The sequence below is a fragment of the Ambystoma mexicanum genome, chromosome 7p (assembly GCF_040938575.1).
Source record: "Ambystoma mexicanum isolate Mex_15411 chromosome 7p, UKY_AmexF1_1, whole genome shotgun sequence".
Lineage (NCBI taxonomy): Eukaryota > Metazoa > Chordata > Amphibia > Caudata > Ambystomatidae > Ambystoma > Ambystoma mexicanum.
Window position 1 is genome coordinate 923,499,164 of NC_090939.1, and position 15,004 is coordinate 923,514,167.

Sequence of the window (15,004 nt, forward strand, 5' to 3'; positions counted from 1 at the left end):
AGTTTGAAACGGGAAAGACAGCATTCCGGCCTTCGGACAGAAGTGAGAGGAAAGGTAGAAGGCCTGGCCAAAGAAGGGGTAAATAGAGATTTGGCCTAATTTCCATCCAGGGGAAGGGCAGAGGGGGAAAAGCCCAAAGCCATATCTCAAGACAAAACCTCAAGCGATAAAGTCCAAACCTTGACACAGTGCAAGACACGGAAAGAAGAGGCCCTGATCAAGTCATGGACAGAGAAAGCAAGGGTGGAATCCCTCACCGAGGAAAAACTAGAAAAGGTACTGAAGCACTGTCCAAGGTGGAAGGCAGCGAAGGAACGAGTGGAGGTCTGACCAAGAGGAAACAGAGAGCTCACTCGCAGACAGCGAAGGAACGAGTGGAGGTCTGACCAAGAGGAAACAGAGAGCTCACTTGCAGAGGACAGTGAAGGAGTGGGAAGAGGTCCTGATCAAAGAGAAAGTGAACATGACTTTGGAGAGGAGAAGGAAAGAAGGAAGGAAAGAAGGAAGGAAGGAAAGAAAGAAAGAAAGAAAGAAAGAAAGAAAGAAAGAAAGAAAGAAAGAAAGAAAGAAAGAAAGAAAGAAAGAAAGAAAGAAAGAAAGAAAGAAAGAAAGAAAGAAAGTAAAGATGTCCTGATCAAGGTGAATCTCTTACAAGGAGATGGCAGGAAACAAATGGGAGAGGATCTGATTAAGGTCAATGAGAATGAAACAAACGGAGAGGACAGAGGCCTTGAACAATGAAAGCAAGCTCAAGGGGCCACCTGGGGTTTAACTAAGGACATTGACAAGCTAGAAACCTCATGCAGTAATAGACCCAGTACATGTAAAAGTCAGAAAGGTAATCTGGGGCCTAACTCAGGAAGAAGACACACATCTCTACAGAACTGTGTGTGCAGTATGCAGTGTTGGGACACCTAAAAACCCAACCATCCTAACAAGCAAAACAAACTTCATTAAACATATAGGGCCTCATCACAAGTCCAGCGGGAAATCGGTGCAATTGCCGCCGTTCACAAATAGTGTTACTGACGGATCATGCAGCGCAATCAGCACCATGTCACAACCTGGCGGGAACATGCCTCCCACGCCGACGGTAACGTTATTAGGGCCTGGCAGTAATTGCACCAGAATAAGGGCTACCGCCAAGGAAGCAGCACTAATAGCACTACTGCCGGCAAACCCAGAGCTATTAGCGCCGGCGGAAATTGTGTCACCGTTGGAACGGGAAGCATTGTGATGGCCATTTTGAAAAATATAAACCATTGAATATCTCCACAACCTGCAGCCATCCGGCCCTGTAAAGCTTCAAATATGTCCCAAGAGAGGCTACGAGGCAAGGGGGCTGAACATCGCCTGAGAAAGCCTAAATTTAGTGAGGGGGAGCTTGTGGTCTTCACAGATGAGGTACTGGTCAACTGTGGACAGCAATCTGGAACACCATCGCCCAGAAGGTGACAGCAGTTTCCAGTGTACCACGTGATGGTGAGGACTGCCACAAGAGGTGGAACAAACTGAGGGTAAGGGTGCCAGGACTGCTGTCACAACACCGCTGTGACTCCCTGCCAACAGTAGGAGGCACTGTCGAGCCACTGGTCCTCACCTCCTGTGAGGAGAAATGTAGCACAGTGCTGGACCTCGAGGGGCTAGAGGGAGTTCTATGCCGTTTTTTTCTGCGCTATTTCCAGCGAACATGGACTTGTGATGCGGCTGTGTTTGTGCCTCGTGTGGCCAACTGTAACATCGCGGACTGTGATAACAACGGCTGTAATAGCACTGGCTGTAATTGCACTGGCTGCTTTTACGGTCAGCAGTATTTCCTTCGGCTCATGATCTGGCGGAGCGGTATTGGTGGCACTAATTCCATTAGCGCCACTTTTAAGGGTTACCACAGGATTTGGGATGAGGCCCACAGTCTTGTTGCATATTGTGGAGCAATGTCTAACAAGATACAGACCTGCATTCCCACCCATGAATGTCCTTGTTTATAGCAGTGACAGAAAATGTGCTCCTAAAATCAGTAATGGACCCATTCTTGGAGATAGGGACTAGTACATTGGTCCAAGGTTGCCTTTTACTACAAGGCAGTAGGCAACAGCATACTACTTATGTCAAACAAAGGGGGGTCTGGGAAGCTCTCTACCAGCACAAACACAGCCCAATGACCTGTTCTTGGGTGAATAACCCCTGGGAGAGACCTTACCGAGTCTTTAGCTCACTGTCCCTTTCACAGAGAAGAAATGTTCCCGCATATTCTTATGTCCCCTAGTCCCTCACCCTTGTGTTGTGGGTGTTGTTTTTGGTCACTGGCTCAGTTCGCAGCAATGGTTTTAATTCTCAGAGAGTCCAGTCTTCTTTCACAAAGCAATCTCTTCTTTAATTAGCTGGCAGGCAGTCTTTGAGTCCAGCATTTGAGAATGGGTTCTCTTTCTTAATAACAGCACATCCAGCAGTCAAACCACACAAATGTACGTAACTAAAATTCCATCCAATGCCAAACTCTCCATTGACCCCTTCACATTATCTATCCCAAGCTACCTCCACACCATGAAAGTTTACTTTGCCTACTCACCACTACTTTGAATGAAGTTACCTCTCTGGAGTATTATCCGCTAGAACAACAACCAATCACAACTTCTCCAGCCTTCAACATTCCCAAACCACATACACAAGTGTCTTTTGGAGCCCAGAAATGATGGCCACATTGCCAGAATCAACACGTCCATGAACAAACACAGAGAACATTGAACATGATGCACATCTTCTTGAAACATCCATTGAGTCCTTCAACCCCTAAAAAGAGCTGTGCAACCTCCAAAACAACCTCCCAAGTATGTTTTCATTGAAGAAATCCTGCTACTCAAAGGATATCACTGTCAAGCAGTCCAAGAGCACAGTAACCCCACTACATCCTCTTCACTGTGCGACAGCCCTCATCTCCAACTCACCACCCAGACTAAGACACTCTTCTGTGGCCTTAACCCATCTGAAGATCCAAGAAAGGCCATATCATCCCACCTCAGCAGAGAATATGATTACCTTCTTGCCAAGCACGTCATCCACATGTTCAACCTCTCCTTGAAATAGATTGGGATGTCCATAACCCTTTGAATGGCCCACCCTCCTCCCGTAGGAAATAATCCCACTACCTCTCACACTTGTCAGTTGCCATTCTTGAGCCGGCCTTTCCTGTATCTTCAAATATCTTGACCTAGTAGTGGCACCCCAACTGCACCAATAGTTTAAAACCTGCTGCTATATCATCCTCTCCAAATCCTCTGCCTTACGGTAGGTGCTTCTCATTTATGCCACCTCTTTACTATCCTCTTCACCATGCACCTCCTTGCAGACCAAGCCCTCTTCTTCCCATCATAGTCGAAAAAGACTACTGGTCCCGCATCTATGCAAGTGTAATTACTATAAAATGAAGAAAGAGGCGAAGTGGCCTCTAATTAAATTGCACCACATGGTATGAATATCCTCAGTACATGCCATGTTGCTAATTCCATCACTGCCACCCCTCCTTTCTCACCCACCTTGTCATTTTAGCCTCCTTTGCCTAAAACATAGGAGTCCTCTTGGATACTGTTCACAACATAACAACATACACATAAACACTGTCAGTAAAGGGGCTTTGTTCCAGAAATGTGGTCGATGCTTCCCGTGCATCGCCCTGGAACTTGTAGTCTGCACACTTTTCAACCCCAAGTCCAAAATGCAACAGCCCCTCTAATAGAGAAAGAGATGCAGACATGTCAATGGCAAACTCTGAAGGCTAGAGCCCATTTCAATACCACTGTCTAACCAACCAGGGTCTCGTAAGGTCTGCTAACTCCTGCAACAAATGCAGTGCTTCATTTCCTCTCAACTCTCCTGCAGAATCGTTCTCTTCAATTACCATGTTACAGACTGACTTGCATCCATCTGATTGCATTGGAGAGGCATCCCCTCAAAAACCTCCTCAGCTCTAATAAGGGACCCAATAGTTCTATGCAAAGATGTTAGAGTCATCGCAAAACAGATAAACTAGTCAGACTCCCACAAGGAGGGCTCCTGTTAAAGAATGGGGCTGCAACTTGTGGCTCTCAAGGAGCTTTAAGCTACTCCAATGATCCATCGCCATTGACTATCTTGGCCAGGGCTCATGGAACGTATAGTCCGAAACATCTGCAGAGCCATAGATTATAACTCCCTTTTTTTATAAGCTCTCCTATTTGTGTATCCCTGGTCCAATTTGAGTCCTTGTGAAACCAATCAATCCTCTCTGCTATGGCACGTGCAGTGGATTCATTATGTGTCCTTTGATTTGGCTATTGCTCATATCATTTCGATCACATTTAATGCTCGGGGCTCATTGCTATCCTTTGGGAGGCGTCCCATTGTTCTCACCATTTCCACTGTAAAGGCCTTTCATCTTATCCTTCTACCCAAGGTGGCTAAACGCTGGGTAAAGTAACACATGTCTCATTCTCAGGTGTGACGAAATGAAGATTGGAGATGACATTCAAGAGCCCTTGTCTTCTGGAGCAGTTAATCAACTGGAGGACCTTTGTAACAGGCATTCGATCCTGCATGAAAATATAGCAAAGTGGACAGGTAACAAGTCTCAAAATAACATTGTGTTGCTCTGCACATCTTGTGATTGCCTATTCTTAATTCAGTCCAGATATCTGAAATACAATCTGCTGTTAACCACTTGAATTTCTCTGCCTACTCAGCCACGTTGATAGCTAGAGGACTTATATATCCTGAAATCACAAAGGCATATCCAAAGCTCAAAGGATTGGGCCTGTGTAACCTCACAAAGAATACATCTGGCCTCAGCATTACCAATTATATTTTTCTACTGAAAAGGAAAACAATTTCCTTCAGGGGAAGATCACAGCTATTATTGTGGCTTTATGTTATTGGATGTTGGCCAATTAAGAGGGTGGGACTTTCATTTGTGATAGCCCGGTTGCTAATCACAAATGCAGAGGAAGCCGTAGGTCAACAGGGCATGTCCTCTTGGTCACTCATTTCTGAGGCAACTCATTTGAGTCCTTAATATTCAATGGACCTCATTACGAGGAAGGCGGTAGGAGGTTAACAGGGCCGGTAGAGCTGCCAGCCCCTTTAACCCCCTACCTTCTCATTAAGAGGTCTGCTCGCGGGACCCGCCAAGGACGCCTGGTCAAACCAGGCGTCCTTGGCGGGTCCCGCGAGCAGGCCAGGATGCTAACAACGGGCCCGTCATTAATGGGCCTGTTGTTAGCATCATCCCCATTCCCATTGAGCCCTATGGGGGCTCAAATGGGAATGGAGATGTACCGGGTCCGGGTTCCCTAAATGGAGAAATACCGGGCCCTCCAAGGTCGGAAAGGACCGGTATTTCCCCATTCAGGGAACCCGGACCCGGTACCTGGAATGGGGGTAGACATGCCGCAGAAAGCGTCATAGTTACCTCCAGGGTCGTAATGAGGCCCAATGAGTTTTGTTGTTCCCTTTACCTTCATCTGGGTTATATTTTCCCCCTGCTTTTCCATTCCCCATTCAAATAATTGATCCCATGTTTTTCTCTTTCTGTTTCCAGGCACCATAATCAGTGTCCTTTCTGGCTTACTGCCTCCCCTAAAACACATTCATCTGCTCAGGCTAAAGTTCCTTTGATTCTGTCCATCATGCCAGGTCCTTTTCCTTCTTGGATGACTCATTTTTCACCTTATCCAATCTTCTCTTCCTTTGCCTCATTCCATTTCTTCACAAAAGACCTGCCAGTACGTTCTTGGTGATTACATATTTGGAGCGCTCAGGCCAAAGTAAGCCCTCGCCCTACTTGGACTTAGTTTCATTCTGTGTACACAGGAGACTAAATACCTGACTCAGACTGAACCTGTTACGCTTGAAAAGCAGTCTGTGTCATTGGAGTGGCAAGTGTGCATGCTCTCATTTGTGCAATTGTGGTCTGGGGCTGTGCGAAAACACTATAATTTGTGCTGTTCTGTTCTTGATAACATACTCTGAGAATGAGATGGTTGACAGCGGGGCAGACAGGGTAGGGCCCGAGTAGTCAGGCCCACTCAAAACCTTTAGCAAAACAAAAAGGTGATGGCTGGAAGGTTTTGAATTAATCTTAACCACGGGCATAGCGCTGGGCAACCCTCCAGACCATTGTTTATCAGCCTGCCAAGCCATTACAGAAGGAGAAAAACCATATGGCACGGGAGCCGCAGGCTCAAAGAACAGCAACAAGTACACAGCTTTTCAGGATACATGGACAAAAGCCCCCAATGTTTGTGTATGTGCGTTTGCGTGTGTTTGAGAGTATATGCAAGGATGTCAGATTTGTTTGTATTTACGTATGCCTGTATACATGTGTGCAAGGTGGTGTCTGTGTACTGTGAGGAATCTGATGATGTCATCATTCCTTTCCTGGCGGTGGCCTATCCCCATGCGGCCAGGGGACGGCAGCCGCTAACTGATCCTGACACTAGGGGCAGTTACATGAGGGAGGACCACATGGGGGGAGGGAACCCCCAGGGGGTGATCTGACTTCATGGAATGAGACATGGTTTCCCCCTCCATGCCACACGCCTTAATGGCATATTGTGCTGATTCCCTTCAACCATCCATAAGACCTACTGGTAACTTTTATTATGCTTTAATGTGTTTTAGACAAAATAAACTTTACACATAAAAAAATACAAATTACAGATTACAAAAATCAAACATAAAAAGCAAATATGTAATAAGAAAAACTGTAAAATTAGGTTAAAATGTAAACTTCAGATTTTCATATCATATTTCATATTCACAGCTATAATCGTATTTTCATCTCACATCAGGTTTCATTTTCCTTTATGTGCTTAATTTGCAAGGTACTAAGAATCAAGAAATAAAACTAATATAAATTCCTAGTTATATACTCATGTTTACTCAAAATTAGGGCTACGAGTCAAAAACAAATTGGGAAACGAGGCAATAAGAATAACAAGCAGCATACCCTTTTCAGCGTACACAAAACTCTCCATTGTTATCTTTATACTCCCCTCTGCCCCCGGCTGGTGTCTTCGTGGCTATGTATTATCATATTCAAATTAGAAAGGATCAGTCCAGATTACACTGGGCTAAAATGGAGTCAATTTGTTGATTACTTCCAGTCCTCGCACCAGATATCTGCTGTTCAAAAAAGACCCATATACGCTATAATGCCAAATACAGACTGTTGTTACTAGTATTCAAGCAGTGGATCCAGAAGGCACTCTCGTCAATTGAAACTACATTATGAACAAAATGATGGTTGCCATACCAGGGCATTCAATAAGGATATGCCTCACAGTTTCCTAACAGTTAGTATTTTTACACACACGACAAGTCCATTAATTCTTTGTCATTTTTAATGCTGGCCCAATGTTAGCCAATACAGGCAGCCGATCTATTTGAAGCAACAGTATGAACCTACGTAGGTTACTTGAAGGACAGGGTATTATATAACGTTGTGGTACCCCTGGAGTATGCAACATATATGGGACATGTTGATATGTTGTAAGTCCCTGCATATGTGTATGATTATTAATCCGGTCCCAGCCCATTCATTTGGATATAAATTCCCTGCACAGCCGTGGGTAGCCCAACTCCCATCTTGGGATCTAGTTGATAAAATCAAATAGTTCCAGTATTGACTTTACATATTGTGACGTTCCTCTGCTCTTCATATCCGAGGCACATGATCTCAGTAAAAGACATTGGGGATTACTCATTGCTTTTATGTATAACATGCCACGTTGCATAATCACCATTGCCCCCATTGAAATGATGCCCAATTTAAGAGGTATCACCTCAATGGGTACACAGGATGACAGGCCCAAGATGCAACCCTCTATTTTACCCAGCCACGACGTGTCTGTCATTGTGAGAGCTTCCAGGCCATAAACTACAGCTGAGCAAAGACATTGCTTATACAGGTTCAGTATTCCCTTTAGACTATACCCAACAGTGTTTTTGCTGAAATTAATAATCAGAGCCGTTAACTGAGCTGCTTTCCTTTTCCTTGTAGTCACACATTCAGTGACATTTTTTTTACTTTCCAATTCAACTCCCAGGTAGTGGTAACTATCCGTATATTCTATTCTACTCGACTCGACAATTAGTTCGAGTCGGGCAATTTTTCTTTGTTCAGATAAAAGTAGCTGAGTTTTTTGGTGGTTGATAACAAGATGATTTGCCGCCGCATATTCCCACAAGCCCTCAGCAAGTTTTCTCATACCACTAAAACTAAAGTCCATGAGCACAAGATCGTCAGCATATGCTGGGTACTTTACATGAGTGGCAGAGATTTTAGGAGGGCAGGTTTCCAGCTTCTCCAGGTATTCTGCCACCCCTGCTTTACACCCCCGGAGTTGCCTATAGGGTGTGTCAGTGTTCCCTCATTGTCAAGTCTGACCCGAACACTGTTATCGGTGTGAAACTATTTCAGGAAGAATAACAATGTAGGAGGGCGGCCCATGCCTTTCAGCTTGGACCACAACCACTCCCTGGGCACTAGATCGAACAAGGATTTAAAGTCAACATACAGTGTATATAAGCCTTGACTTTCTTTACTTCTCGTGGAAGGTAACACCTTCCAATGCTCTATGCACAAGATACCAAAAACTGCCTACAACTCCCCTATATCTAAAAATACTAGGACGAGGAGGCTGAATAGAGTAATGCAGATCACCAGGGACGAGATGCACCAGAGACGCTCTAGTTTTTGTGAGCGTGTGATAGATACTGGGACATTCATAAGCTTTACCCAGTATAGAGTGAACGAACGCTGCCTGGGGAAGTCAAGCACTCTGTGTTGACCGAGGAACTGCGAGGATGCCAAGACGACTGTCGATCTGGCAGGTTTGGGAGGAAGGCAATAGGCAGAGGACTACAGAGGCTAGATCGCCATGCAGCGAACGCGAGAGGGAAGGAAACTGAAACTTCCTAGTGGCCACGGGAACCTGGATGCAGCCTCACTGCTATCCGAACATTGTGCGAGTGCCCAGAGGTAAACGGGTGCTGAAAAGGACGTGGAAGCTGTACATTGAAGCCGGGGAGCCCTAAAACTGGAGGCAGGACACCAAATTGCTGCTTCCTGTCTACGGTAAGGAACTGAAGGATGGCACAAGACACCGGTGAGTCCTAGAGAGAGAGAATGGGACACCTGGGTGGTCCGGAAACACTGGCAAAGAACGGAAAATATGTATGAAGTGAATGAGAAGAAATATGAAACCCTATATTACCCAAAACGGGTTTACAGAATAAATGTGAGGGATAAGCAAGTTTGGAACTGTATAAAGTAAATCAGATAAATGCGACAGAAAAGCATGTGTGCAATTATATAAAGTCAATCAGATGAATGCAACGGAAAAGCAGGTTTACAATTATATAAAGCAAATCAGATGAAAAGTCCTGGCAGGAAGTAAACCAGGCAAAAATCAGGTTTGTAGTTGTATGAAGCAAATCAAATGAAACACCCTGGCAGGAGAGTGAACCAGGGAAAGGCAAGTTTGCAACTGTATGAAGTAAACAAATATGAAAAGCCCTGTCAGGAAAGTACACCAGGCCAAAGTCATGTTTGCAAGTGTTAAAACAAATCGCATAAAGAAGTCCTGGCAGGAGAATAGACCAGGTGAAAATCAAAACTGAAAGCAAAGTTAAACAAAGTGGAAAATAACCTGCCAGGGGAGTACACCAGGTGTCGTATGAAGTTGGGACTTACACCCAAGTTGTTTTTTTATACAAGTATTTTGTTGAACAAAGAGAGCTAAGGTAGATTCATGCCCTTAGGAATGTGGACAGTCTTGAAGGGGAAGGAACATAGGGAACCTAGGGAAAGGAGTTGTCTCCAGGAACTGTGACCTTTATCCATTGGGAACTTTTGTGTTGGGTTATACATTTCATTTGAACTTGAACATTTGGGCACTTACCAGGCCAAAGACATTGACCTTCACAAATTACAGTTCTTTTTTAGATAGTGAGGGCAAGGATAGGATTTCGGACACAGGACATTTTGCTCAGGACACTTTGACACTGGACAGACCTTTAGGTTTGGCTGAGGTAGGGAAATACCTCATAGATGATAGTGAGGCCTTTTCCAACCCCCTTTTATTCTGAAAAAAACGTGTATAGCCAAAACTATGAGCTTCCTGTATCCGCGTCTCATTCCTGGCTCCTCACATTACATATGAATGAGAGTGTAGTGTGAATGACATGTATGGCTGTGAGTGCACATGTGAATGAGAATGCGTTTTGCATGTTCAGAGTGCACATGTGAATGATTTAGGGAGAAACTGTATGGGTGTGTGACTGGTGGGTGAATGGCTATTAATGTGTGTGTGTGTCTGTGTGTGTGATCCTTTTTTTGTGAATGAGAATTGGGGTTTTCTTTCTTTGTTTCTTTGTTTCTCTCTTTCTTTCCTACTTTTCTAGTACTGATACGGTTCAATAATGTGCATTGAATCACGCAGATACCTAGTACATAAAGTAGGTCCTATGTGTACCAGCTATATTAATCCAGTACTTCAGAATGGGTTGTTTCATTTTATCCTTTAACAAACAAATCATTCTGCATTTTAAAGCATTCATTTTATAATATTACAAATCATTTGGAAATTGAGCATAGTCACAATTAAGTAATGCCTACATGTCGGAAACTTACAAAACAAACATTGGCAATCAATATTATGATTTAGCAAAGCATTAGAGCAACCAATATCTTGATTATATTTTCCAGAGAACATACCCTTCAGAAAAAATACCGACTAGCAGGAACAGAATGACACCTTACCTAATAGGGAATCATTGCCCTTTGCAAAGCACAGAAGATGACATAAATTCACCTGCTCAAGGGTTACAGTGTATAAATATAGGGACAGATCTGAACTACGAAATCCCACAAGTCATTATAACCTATGAGTCATGGCCCAAAACATTCGGAGACTTAACGCATGGCAGTGAAAAACTATAAACCCTGAACTACACTATGCGCTACAATGTTGCAGAAAACGGAAGTGTGAGGAATCTGAGGGCATCCTCCCATCTACTCCCCTTGGATCTTCCTCTCAGGTGGCCAGGGAAAGGCCATCACTTTTCGATCTGACCCTGTGGGTGGATATGCAAAGGAGGATCATCTGGGCGGAGGGACCTTGAGGAGTAGGCAGAGGAAGCATTTAGGTGAGGCATCGTAAGCCCCTTTGCCTTGTCAGAATACACCCTACCATCCCCTACCTTTGTAGGTTATTATCAGTTTTCCCCTCTGTCACATACACATACTGTCCCACATTCATATTCCTTTAAGACTGAGGCAAGGAAGAGGCAACTGGGAGTAATGCACACTTCCATTTCTGCACACCACTTTGGTACTAGACGAGAAAGAGGACTGTGGAGCACCACTACAATGGTCAGGCATGTCCCAAAGGACTTACACCTGCATCCAATTGTGAGGTTACAGGTGCATATAAGGGGAGACAGGCGAAAGGAAAAGAGAAACCCGCCTGGGGAGAAGGATGCAGCAAGCCAACGCAGAGCGGGCTGGAGAGGGGCCGGTGAAAGGGATGCCCGAGCACTGCAGGGGAGCAAGAAAGATGCTAAGGCCCGAATGTTCAATGAGAGGGTCGAGAGCCGTGCAGATGCCTGAGCCATGTGTCTACAGCTGGGGTTGTAGGACACAGAAGACTCCAATACGCTGCAGACTGCATGAAAGAGGAGCAAGAAAAAGCCGTAGAAGAAGCCGAAAGCACCCGGAGTGACAGAGAGGGAACACTGATGCGGGGCCCTCTAGGGGCTGGATTTGGGCAGAGGAAGGTGCAGATCGAATGAAAACCTTTAATGAATGGGTCTGGAGATCGAATGGAAGAATATTGAATACCGAGCAAGCTGAAAAGTACTTAATGAATGATTGAATACTGAACTAAGGAAAAGATATGCAAAGTATCTGAAAATACTGCACAAGTGAAAAGAAAGTGATGTGCATTTATGAATACAGTGAACACAAGTAATAAGCATTGATGGACAATGTGAAAGTCTGAATAAAGTGAAAGCCAGTAAAGAGAGCTTGTGAATAAAGTGAAAAGCAAGTGATAGGCACTATTGGATAGTGTGAAAGCAAAAAGCAAGGAGGTGACAAGGAATAAACACCACAAAGTGAATTGTTTGAGAGTCACGTTGTGGCAGACTCAAGAGACTGCCAAGAAGAAACAGAGCTGAATATGGACAAATGACACAAGTTCAGAGAGGAAGTCTGTGTCGGCAAGGAAGTCCAATGAGAGCAAGTGAACACAACAAAGTGCCAAGGGTTATTGGTTACGTGACCTGTAGTGAGTGGACCGTGTTGTCCGACAATTGCGCCTACATGGTATCCCCCTCCATGCCACATGCCTTAATGGCATAGTGTGCTGATTCCCTTCAACCATCCATAAGACCTACTGGTAACTTTTATTATGCTTTAATGTGTTTTAGACAAAATAAACTTTACACATAAAACAATACAAATTATAGATTAAAAAAATAAAACATAAACAGCAAATATGTAATGAGAAAAACTGTAAAATTAGGTTAAAATGTAAACTTCAGATTTTCATATCATATTTCATATTCACAGCTATAATCGTATTTTCATCTGACATCAGGTTTCATTTTCCTTTATGTGCTTTATTTGCAAGGTACTAAGAATCAAGAAATAAAACTAATATAAATTCCTAGTTATATACTCAAGTTTACTCAAAATTAGGGCTACGAGCCAAAAACAAATTGGGAAACGAGGCAATAAGAATAACAAGCAGCATATCCTTTTCAGCGTACACAAAACTCTCCATTGTCATCTTTATACTCCCCTCTGCCCCCGGCTGGTGTCTTCGTGGCTATGTATTATCATATTCAAATTAGAAAGGATCAGTCTAGATTACACTGGGCTAAAATGGAGTCAATTTGTTGATTACTTCCAGTCCTTGCACCAGATATCTGCTGTTCAAAAAAGATCCATATACGCTATAATGCCAAATACAGACTGTTGTTACTAGTATTCAAGCAGTGGATCCAGGAGGCACTCTCGCCAATTGAAACTACATTATGAACAAAATGATGGTTGCCATACCAGGGAATTCAATAAGGATATGCCTCACAGTTGAGGCATATCCTAGACTGAGTAACCCCTACTTGGTGAGAAGCAAGGAAAGTAAAAATACTGAACCTGTTTGACCTAACAAGTCTTAAAGTGATTATGCTAGGTGAACTGTGGAAAAGCCTGAAAGATTACAAAGTTGGTTTGGAATCATTATGGAAAGCTGAGAGAGTTGAACTGACTGCGATTTCAAAGCTAGAAAAACTGCCTCCTTGGGGAAGGGAACCCAGAAACTTTGTGAACTGAATTGAACTTGGGGAAGGGAACCCTGACGCCTTTTTATGGAAATGTCTTGAGCTTTGGAACTGTCTTGAACTTGGGGAAGGGAACCCCAAGACCTTTGTGTGGAACTGTTTGGAACTTGGGGAAGGAGAAGCTGAAAAGCAAGCCAGGAGCTGGAAGAAGCTCAGAACTTTATTTTGAACACTGTTTCTTTGAGTGCTGTCATCCCTACACATTGTATAGCTTTAGTTGTGAGGGCAAGTATAGCTTTGGACACAGACAGACTTTTGAGTAGAACTTAATGACACAGACTATCCTTAGTTTCTTTAGGTAGGGAAATCCCACCTTAGCAAATGGCAGGTTAGGCCTTACTCCATCCTGACATTAAAGAAATAAACCATTTTATTTTCAAAATGTGAATCTGTTGTCTGAGTCTTATTTCATGGTGCCTTCACACAAGTCAGCATAGGTTATTAGTTATCATATGATTAACATTAACAGAAGGCGTAAGTAAATCCTACATTATGCTCTCCAAAAAAGGCTTGGTAAGAAAGAGCTTCCTGGACACCTGGAGAGCAGAATGCACATCAATTGAGGACCAAAGCTGATACGACTGACTTGGGTGAGAAAGAATTAGCCATCTTTTCGATAGAAGTTCCAGGGTCATTTAAATATGCATCCTGGTTGTCAATTATTGACATTTTATCAATTTTTCAATTTTAATTTTGCTCCGTATCCTATACTTTGTTTTCCATGGTCTAGAAATCAAGAGTGGCCATGCTATATTAATGCCAGGTCTAGCTATTGGCTGCTCACTGATGCTTGGGAGGATACTGAACTGAGTTCTGGTACAAGTCTGGGCATAAAACATTTCTAAGCATTTTTCCTCCTTGTACTTCTTTTAGCCAGTGTAAGTCATCGCATAAATGCATTTAAAAAAATGATATAATGTGTTTATTAGTTCAATTAATTATTTCACATATACATTTCATAATTTAAAAGATATAAAAAAGAAAAATTCCATTCTTATTATTTTGCATTAAACATATAATATAGAACTGGTATAACAACCTATAAAATATCATCATTTCATTGATATACATATAATTTCATGGAAATCCACCCGTATCAAATTTTGCACATGCTGACTGCCATTCATTAAATAATGCAATCATCATGGAGCTATTGCACAAATTAATAGAATAGTTCCAAAAATGATTTTCATTAATACTTTTTTATTGTATAGACAAATTGAAATAATTGCTTTTGGTATATCATTTAAGATCCTGAGTGCGAAGTAAGACTATGGCGCGCCGTTTCCATCACTCCTGGCTTCAGACATACATGCATTGGTTGATGGAAAGGGGGAGACTAACCGTTACATCAGTATTGTTTCCAGTTTCTTTTCATCCAGGACTTTAGATGTCTTCTGGGATATTGCCTTTTAGTACCCATGCAATTTTGATAGGGCTTTATTCCCTTACATTGAATAGCTCTACTCTGATTGGAATAACATGTCATGCCTATTGAATCACTTATCCCTTCAGCACTACTGTAAATATACCAAGTAACTTGGAGGCTTGGTCTGGCCCCCAAAGGCCAGAATGTGTTCAGGTGAGCCTGGGGGGTGGAGCTAATTACAGGCATTCATCAGTC

The 15,004-nt window shown here is 43.2% G+C and overlaps 1 protein-coding gene across 2 annotated transcripts in view; it reads left to right on the plus strand.

The window, feature by feature from the left end:
• Nucleotides 1–15,004, plus strand: part of LOC138525590 (E3 ubiquitin-protein ligase TRIM39-like) — a 301,399-nt gene that overhangs the window by 214,108 nt on the left and 72,287 nt on the right. For both annotated transcript variants that reach the window (XM_069635632.1, XM_069635631.1), the window contains one exon: nucleotides 4,472–4,593. In XM_069635632.1, coding sequence (XP_069491733.1) covers nucleotides 4,472–4,593 — 122 coding nt within the window. The remainder of the gene's footprint in view (nucleotides 1–4,471; nucleotides 4,594–15,004) is intronic.